Here is a 9842-nt window from a genome sequence, read left to right on the forward strand (position 1 = left end):
TGAGGTACAGATCTTGTTTCATTTTTCTGCAAATGGATCTCCAGTTTTGCCAGCACCATTTATTAAACAAACATTCTCTTCCCCATTTAATGGATTTGGAAATTGCCACCACTTTTAATGAATTCTTTGTTTTTCAGTTCTCTTTTTCTTTTCTAATTGTGCTTGGGGTGCAAATTTACATTTTAATGAATTAATAACAAGATTGCTTGAATTGAGAAGTAGCAACTCAATTTAATGGTAAATATGATCAGACTAGAGTAGTAAACCAATCCAAATCTATCTTAAAAAAGAGTATCTGCTTAATTGAAAAATTAATGTTGGTTAATTTGAAAGTTCTCTTTACATCTAAATAGAATTTCATTTTTTTTCCCCCCAGGAACACAAAGAGGGGCAGTTTATATCCATGCCCCGAGAGGTTTGTAGATCATTTGTGAAAATTATAGCGGAAGTCCTTGGATCTCCCCCAGATTTGGAATTATTGACAATTATCTTCAATTTCCTTTTAGCAGTTCACCCTCCTACTAATACTTACGTTTGTCACAATCCCACAAACTTCTACTTTTCTGTGCATATAGGTAGGTAAAAATCATCATTTTCGTTAGATCTTAGCTATCTCCACTTTCCTTTTTTCTTCCCACTTGATCCACATTTGTTTGACCCCTCTGTACTAGAAACTGCCCTAATTAAGAACTGGGATTGAGACAGGGCAGAGGGTTATAAAATAAAACAGACATGGTCTCTGCTCTCAGAGAGCTTAAATTTCATAAGGAGACACATTGGAAAGGAGGAATAAATGTAGAAGTGTGAAGGGTAAGATGGGATGATTTGAGATGTTATGGAATAGTTTAGTTTTATGTGCTGCATTTGTGATGCTGTAGTTAATCATCATGTAATTGTCTGTCAGGCAGGTGAATATGAGTAATATAATATGATAAAAGTTTTAAGGAGCTACCATCATAGAAGTTAATTATAGCTTTGAGAAGATATGAGACCAGTGAAGAAAAGTTGGTAAGAGAAGTAAAGAAAGCTAAGGATAGAATTTTCGTTGTTTAGAAAGTAGGAAAAGAAAGAAGAATCAGTAACAGAAAGATGGAATAATCAGTGTTTAAAAAGAACTAGGAAAATGTAATAAGGTAAGAAATACAGCAAGAGTATATTGACAGGGAACTGCCAGAAATTCAAGCTGGATTCAAACGAGGATTTGGAATGAGGAATATCATTGCTGATGTCAGATGGATCTTGGCTGAAAGCAAACACATTTTAGATAACATTGCAAAGAATGGGAATTCCAGAACACTTAATTATGCTCATGAGGAATCTATAAACAGACCAAGAGGCTGTTTTTCAAAAACAATGAGGAGATACTACATGGTTTAAAATCAGAATGGGTGTGTGTCAGGGTGTATCCTTTTACCATACTTATTTAGTCATATGGTGAGCAAGTAATCCTAGAAGCTGGACTATATGAGGAGCATGACATGAGGATTAGAAGATACAATAACAACTTGCAATTTGCAGATGACATAACCTTCCTTGCTGAAAGTAAAGATGACTTGAAGCATTTACTGATGAAGATCAGAGACTACAGTTCTTCAGTATGGGTTACACTTTAACATAAAAAAACAAAAATCCTCACAACAGAACCAATAGGCAACATCACAATACTAGAGAAAAGATCACAGTTGTCAGGGAGTTCATTTTACTTCGATCCACAGTCAACACCCGTGGAAGCAGCAGTTAACAAAACAGATGTCATATTGTCCTGGGAAAATGTGCTGCAAAAGACCACTTTAAAGTGTTAAGAAGCAAAGATACCACTCTGAAGACTAGGTGCACCTAACCTAAGCCGTGGTATTTTCAGTGGCCTCATGCACATAAAAGCTAGACAATGAATAAAGAAGACCAAAGAAAACTTGATGCTTTTGAGTTATGGTATTGGCGAGGAATACTGAAAGTACTGTGGACTGCTGCCAGAAGAGCTAAAAAATCTGTCCTGGAAGAAATGTAGCCGGAATGCTCCTTGGAAGTGAAAATGGCCAGACTTTGTCTCACCTACTTTGGTCATGTCAGAAGGGACCCTTCCCTGGAGAGGGGTATCATGCTTGGTAAAGTAGGGGGTCAACAAGAAAGGAGAAGACCCTCAGTGAGATAGATTGACACGTGGCTGCAATGATGGGCAAGAATTGTGAAACTGGCAAGGACTAGGCAGTGTTTCATTCTGTTGTACATAGAGTCACTGAGTCAGAGCCAAGTTGACGACCTAACAATAACAACATACCTGTAAAGAGGTAGATGGTAAATTTAGTATGAAACGATAGTTGTAAAACAGCCATTTTGAGAAATGTAGTAATAAATAAAGTTATTTAATAGCTGTAAAAATCCAGATGAAATGAGATAGTATGACTTTATTTAGGTTCAGCATACACTAAGTATAGTACTCTGCATGATGCTAGGGACTGGAGAGTTACATAGATGAGGAAAACAGTGTTTTTCTTCCCTTAAGGAGCTTACAGCTTGCTAGAGAAGAGAGAGACATAAACAGATCATATGCCATGTGGAAAGCACAGTGAAAGAAAAGTCAACATTTTTTTTTATCTCATTGTGCATAATAAGTGGTGAGGAACAACTCCTGAAGGAGGTGATGACTCATCTGAGTCCTAAAGAATCAGTAGAAGTTGATGGAAGGAGCCTTCCAAGCAAAGAAAACAGCTTGATAGGAAGCTCTGAGAAATCTGTGTTGCTGAAATGTAATGTAAGAAGAAGGCTAGAAAGGGGCCTGAAAAGTCTTGTATACAAAACTTGGACTTTATCCAAGTTGATAAAGAGGTAATAGAGAGACACTGAAAGGTATTAAGCAGGAGAGACATCTGATAGAAAATTCTGGTAGCTATAAGGATTTGAGAGTGACAAGATGTCCATGAGGAAGATCATTTAGAAGTCTGTGACAGTAATCCAGGTGAGAGACTGAATTATGACACTATAGTAAGGATGAGAAGAGTTCAAGAAATAGACATAAAATTAGTAGAACATGGCGACTGACTTGATGTCTTCTCTACCTGGTAAGTGGGTGGTTCTACCTCATTAATGAGAGAACAAAACGTGAGGAGTGAGTTCAGATTTGTTGAATTTGTGGTGCAGTTAAGAAATCAGGCAGTTTCGTTTATAAATTTGAAGCTCAGAAGGAAGTTTAAGCTGGAAGTATCAGTTTTGCAGTCATATTCGACACTGCAGGGGATATATAAAAATACAAGATTCAGTCCTTTCCTCAAAGAATGAACAGATGAACAGTCTCTTTGGAAATACTCTATTAACAAAAAGCCAACAGTTAAATATTAAAGTATAAACTTACTTTAAGTATATTTGAGATTCAAAGGAAGTAGAAGTTAATAGTCAACCAAACAGGAAATTTTAGAGTGTAAGTACTTACATATCATGTGTATATAGGTATAATTTGTCATATTTTTTTCCTATTTGAAACTCTTTTTGTAAAAATGTGTATTTAATTTAATGATAAGCAACTTCTAAAGTTACATTTTTATTTATCGTTTTTAATTTACTGTCTCAAAAAAAGATAATTTCCTATAAAATGCTTTTTATTTTTTTCCTTTTTAATTCTAGATGGCAAGATATTTCAGGAGAAAGTCCAGTCAATCATGTACCTGAGGCATTCCAGTAGTGGGGGGAAATCCATTGCTAGTCCTGGATTTGTGGTAATCAGTCCGTCTGGCTTTACTGCTTCACCTCCTGAAGGTAAAAACAGCCATTAGGAAAATATAATCCTTCTAGTTATAGTTCTGAATTTTAATGAACAAATTAAATTGTACATGTTTTGGTAGTTAAAACAACCTGAGATTCAGACTAAGTAATTGGAAATTTAAACTTTAAAATTAATAAAATATGTTTAAGTAATAAATTTTCATTATCGTCTTGTATTAGTACTCAAGCTCAGTCTAACAAGAGGTGTCCAGAACAGGTCCTCAGGAGAACTTGGGAAGTGGATGAGGCTCGTGCTGTCTTGCTCTGGCATTCTCTGTTCCTTATTATCATAGTCATTTGTTTTTTAACTAATCTGATTTATTATCCCATTTTCTTCAAAAGCTTTGTTTGGCTTACTTTCTCCTTTCTACCTAAACCAGTCACTTGTCACTGAGTGGCCATTCAACACTCCAGTCTTAGTCAAGTTCCTTGACTCTGAGGACCTTTCTGTTTGTCTACCAGTATGCACACACCTGTATCAAACTTTATCATCACCCACAGTGCTTTCCACTGCTGAAGCACTGGTATTTGATAACAGCCTCCTGTCATTCTAGTTTTCTTTATCGTTGGATTCCAAGTTCCTCTTTGCCTCTTGCTTTCTCTTTTCACCTAGATCTATTATTTCATGACTTCAGCAGTTTTCTTGACACTATCTTCAGTTTTCTTGTCCTCTTGACCTTTTAGTATTATTGACCTAAAAAACCTTAACCCTGGGTCAGTCTAATGTGCCATATCCATTTCTGTCTTACATGGCTAAAAGCTACTATAGAAGGTCCTCCCTGAGAATTCCAGTCATGACAAGGGTCTCTAACTGTAGCGGGGCTTTTAGTATCACTGTTATTTTTTGGTATGTTTGGAATTAATTCCTTCTGTTTTCTATAGTAAGTATACTCAAGTCTTTAAGCCAGTTCTGTTTTCCTGATTCACTTTTTACAAACTATCTCATTGCTAAAAAAAATAAGTATAGGTCTCCTAGTTGTGAACTCGCCACATAATTTTCTTTTCCTGGTCTGTCCTTTTTCATAAGGAGCCTTGATGGTACAATGGTTAAATGCTCAGCTGCCTACCAAAAGGTCAGTGGTTTGAACCCACCAGGCACTCTATGAGAGAAAGATGAGACAGTCTGCTTCTGTAAAGATTATAGCCTTGGAAACCTTATGGAGCAGTTCTGCTCTGTCCTGTAGAGTCACTATAGTCAGAATTGACTTGATAGCAGTGGGATTTGGTTTTCGGTTTGTCTGTTTTCATACTGGTCCTTTGCTTAGATTGTCAGTCCAACCTGGCCTTATGTCTACTACAATGAACGTTGTTAATTATTACACATAACATAGTAATCTGGATAGATAGTAGTGTGTGTGTGTGTGTGTGTGTGTGTATTTTCATCTCTAATTTTGTTTGTCATTCTTTAGCATATTTTATGACCTTTTATTGAAGTATTTTAAGGCTATGATTTAATTAGTTTTATTTGGAATTTTTTAGGAAATGTCTATATTTTAAACCATAAACATCACTTTGAAACATTTTCAAATACACTTTTGCCAGGGGTCTTTTGAAAAGAATCTTTTGGCAGCCTTAGCCCTCCAGCTAGAATCCAATAACTAGGTAAAACTGAGCTATTGAAATTACTGCCACAAAGCCTATGCTCTGAAGAGTTCATTCAATACCTATTTACATCAGTGCCTCTCAGATTTTACCATGCTTAAGAATCACCTGGAGGGTTTGTTAATGCAGAGATTCCTGAGCTTTTCCCTCATATTTTGATTGAACATGATTGGGGTGGAGCCTCAGACTGTGCATGTCTACTGTCATGTAGGTGGTGCTGACACTGCTAGTCCACGGATCCCACCTTCGGTAAACCAAAAAACAAACAAACTCACTGCTGTCAAATTGATCTCGGCTCATAGCAACCCCTCCTTGGGTTTCTGAGGCGGTTTCTCTACAGAAGTAGATTGCCTAGTCTTCCTTCCAGGGAGTGACTGGTGAGTTTGAACTGCCAGGCTGCTGGTTAGCAGTCAGATGCCTTAGGTACTATACCACCAGAACTCCCACCTTGGGTAATATGCACTTATATCCCATGCATTTCCAGTGAGATCGATTTCCTGGTCTCCTCCTACATAGCATATTAAACCAAAAAGAAAAAAAAAAAAAAAAACTCACTGCCATCGAGTTGATTTTGACTCATAGTGACCCCCTTTGGGTTTTCGAGGTGGTAAATCTCCACGGAAGTAGATTGTCCGGTCTTCCTTCTGTGGAGTGGCAGGTGGGTTTGAACCACCAACCTTCTGGTTAACAGTCAAATGCCTTAGGCGCTGCACCACCAGAGCTCCTTACATAGCATATTAGAAACAGCAAATTGTAGAGCTATACCAAGAAGAGAATTATTGCCTCTCACTGGTAACAGCAAGAAGTTATTATATAAGTGAAAGAGACAAAACTGTTCCGGGCCATTTAGTGTTGTAATAAGTATGATAACAAATGTAATGACAATTACTACTGCCATTTACTGAACATCTATATTATTTGCCAGGTACTATGATAAGATGAGTTACAAATCTGATCTAATTTAATGCTTAAAGAAGCCCTGCAAAGTAAATATTCTGAACCCTCATTTTACATTTGCAGAAACTGACACTCCTGTAATTAAGTGATAATTGTTGTTGTTGTTGTTATGTGCCAGTGGAGTCAGACCCCACTCATAGCGACCCCTCCTTGTGTTTCCAAGGCAGTATCACTAGGAAGTAGATTGCCCCATCTTCCTTCCAAGGAGAGGCTGGTGAGTTTCAACCACCAGCCTTCTGATTAGCAGTCAAGTGCCTTAGGCACTATGCTACCAGAGCTCCGAAATGATAATTAAGGCCACCTAAGTAACACAACTAGTTACATCTAGTTGTAAACCCTGTATCAAAATGTATCCTAGAGATTACTAGCCTGAGGTAAATTTAAATTGCAGTTCATTCACTTAATTTCACTATAGTAGAGCAGTTAATCCTAATGATTTTGAATCACTCAGTCAATATTGTATTTTATTAAGAAGGCAGGAAAAGATAAACATTTTTGGAAGAGTTTAATAAAAAATAGTTAAAGAAAAATTGTTTTGGCATTTAAGAATTTTTATCATTAATTACTAGAAAATTCACTTATATGGACTCTTTACCAATGCTAGCTAATTGGACTATTGCTATAGTGGTGACTGATAAATTTTTAGGTAATATTTTTCTATCTATTCTTATCAGGAAATAATTCCTCCAGCATTATTCCACAGCACATGACCACTCACATGCTGCGTTCTAGAAGTCTACCAGCATTTCCTACTTCTTCATCACTAAGGCAACCACAAAAACTGACCTCAAGTTTGGATTGTAGTGTTGACAAGTTACAAAGTATTGCAGATAAATATGTTGCTACTCAACTAGAGAAATGGAATCCGCTGGGGAGTTCAGAGATGTTGAAAGAAGTCAAAGAGGGTATATTCATCAGTAGCTGTGAGTCTGCAAAAACTGTTTGTGAAATGGAAGCTGTCCTTTCAATCCAAGAGTCTGTCAATGGAGTCCCAAAAGGAAAATTGAGGTTTCCAGTGGTCAAAGTAGATCATAAAGAAGTGGGAGCAGAACCCAGATCAGAGGATGGCAGTCCTGGGGACGAGTTCTGCATATGCCGACCTGATTTCCTAAAGGGACTTGCCTCATTCCAGCAAAGCCAAAGCACTATTGCAAGCCTAGGACTAGCTTTTCCCTCACAGAATGGATCTGCAGCTATTGGTCATTGGCCAAGTCTTGTTGATAGGAACACTGATGATTGGGAAAACTTTGCCTTTTCTCTTGGTTATGAGCAGAACTACAACCCAAGTGCAAGTACTCGCAGGTACGCATATGGTTTTGTCCTTCCCCCCTTTTGTGCTGTTTCTTTGTAGAATCTCAACATTTCTAGAAATATGTTTGTTACATCACTTTTTATAATGCAACAACATATATACATTAATAACAAAGAGGAGCATTTGACTTTATTGTAAAAAAAAATCAAAAACCAAACTCACTGCCATCGAGTCAGATCCAACTCATGGTGACCCCTCCTTGGGTTTCTGAGGCGGTATCTCTACAGAAGTAGATTGCCCAACCTTCCTTCCAAGGAGTGGCCAGTGGGTTTGAACTGCCAGCCTTCTGGTTAGCAGTCAGATGCCTAATACTAGGTAATACTGGCCTCTACATTTAACCAAAGTCTAAGCCATATATAGCTTTCAGAGAAAAAATAGTCTCTTGTGCTTCATTTAATTTATTATGATTATTAGAGAAAAATTCTTTATTTCAGGGAAATTATGGAATTTGCTGTAAGCTACAACAGCATTTTGAGTAGCACTGTCTGTAATGATGGACATGTTGTATATCAGCTATCCAATACAATGGCCACTAACCACATTGCTACTTAGCATTTGAAATGTGGCTAGAAAATCTGAGGAACTGAATTTTTGTTTAATTTTACTTTATTTAAATTATTTTAGCCATATGTTGTTAGTAACTACTGTATTAAATAGAGTAGCTACATCCTAGAATAGTGTTTAGTAAACTATATGCCTCAAAAATAACAGTGATAGAAATTGATGATAAATTTGTTGATCACAGTTGTACCAGAAAAAAAATTTCTTAAATCTAGGAGCATTTGTTTTACATGTTAAAATTGTGGGTATCACTATTCATCACAGTTTTTAAGGTGATAGTGGGTATTTTTCTCCCTAATACTGTGTTAGTAAGACATTTTTGGTTTCCGTTTTAGTGTAACTGAAGACTGTTTGGTACCTATCTGCTGTGGATTATATGACCTCTTAAGTGGAGTTCTTCTTATTCTGCCTGATATTATGCTTGCAGATGTGATGGACAAACTTATTCAAGCTGATACACTCTTAGTCCTTGTTAACCACCCGTCACCTGCTATACAACAAGGAGTTATTAAAGTAAGGACAAGACTAGATAAGTGTTTTAACTTAGAAAAATAAATGTTTGTGTAATGTAATGTTTGAATACATGTGTTAAAGTAGATCCAAAGCTTTATTTTATAATTAAGATTAATGAACTGATATAGGGTACCCTGGTTGCACAGTGGTTAAAGTGCTTGGCTGCTCACCTAAAGGTTGGCAGTTTGAACCCTCTAGAAGCTCTGTGGGAGAAAGATGTGGCAGTCTGTTTCTGTGAAGATTTATGGCCTTGGAAACCCAATGTGTCACTTCTACTCTGTCCTATAGGATTGCTATGATTTGGAGTGGACTTGATAGCAGTGAGTTTGGGTTTTTCTTTTTTCTGGTTTGTTTCATATTTCATATTTTTATATGTATTATCATCCGATTTTATATCTTCTGTATATTCATATCAGTGTGTTTTTTAGTCTACCAATAACTTCACATATTTTGTCACTTAGTATATCTGTTTTGCAAAAATTATGAGGAACATATAGTTAATTGGAAATACTTCAGTGTAGTGTCAAATCTCTGACATTTACTTCAGATCTCACCTTACTTCTGATGTCACCTTTTCAGACAAGTTGGACATGATCACCTCCTTAAAAGGGTTTCCCCTGACCCTACTCCTCATTTATTTTATCATAGCATTCCTGTTTATTTCTTGTAATTATCTTGTTAATTCATCTGTGTACTTGTTTTATTAATCTCCCACACAATGTAAGTTCCATGAAGGTGGGTATCTTGTGTCTGCTACATAGTAGGTACTAAGAGCATTGTTGAATGAATGAATGTGGAATATGAATGGTTTCTAGGAGAGAACAACCCAACATTGAGGTGGTCTTTTAAAGATTTTTGTTTCTTTAATTTGTCTAGAAGTGAGATTTAGATTTAATCACTTGCATTTCACCTCAGTATTTATTGGGTACCCATTTGACTGCTAACCAGAAGGCTGGTGGTTCAAACCCAGCCACTCCTCAGAAGGAAGATTTGGCAATCTACTTTCATAGAGATACTGCCTCAAAAACCCAAGGGGGGTGGGTCACAATGAGTTGGGATCAACTCGATGGCAGTGAGTTTTTTTTTTTTTTTTCCACGTGCAAAACTCTGGGCTAGTTGTTAGGTGAAATGGAAAGCAGAG

The 9842-nt window shown here is 36.9% G+C and overlaps 1 protein-coding gene across 1 annotated transcript in view; it reads left to right on the plus strand.

Moving 5' to 3' along the window:
• Positions 1–9842, plus strand: part of LYST (lysosomal trafficking regulator) — a 339163-nt gene that overhangs the window by 105419 nt on the left and 223902 nt on the right. The window contains 4 exon segments of the mRNA XM_042780645.1: positions 377–575; positions 3619–3750; positions 6990–7617; positions 8524–8701. Coding sequence (XP_042636579.1) covers positions 377–575; positions 3619–3750; positions 6990–7617; positions 8524–8701 — 1137 coding nt within the window.

The sequence above is a fragment of the Orycteropus afer genome, unplaced genomic scaffold, assembly GCF_000298275.1.
Source record: "Orycteropus afer afer isolate SDZICR_OR568_19922 unplaced genomic scaffold, OryAfe1.0 scaffold00050, whole genome shotgun sequence".
NCBI lineage: Eukaryota > Metazoa > Chordata > Mammalia > Tubulidentata > Orycteropodidae > Orycteropus > Orycteropus afer.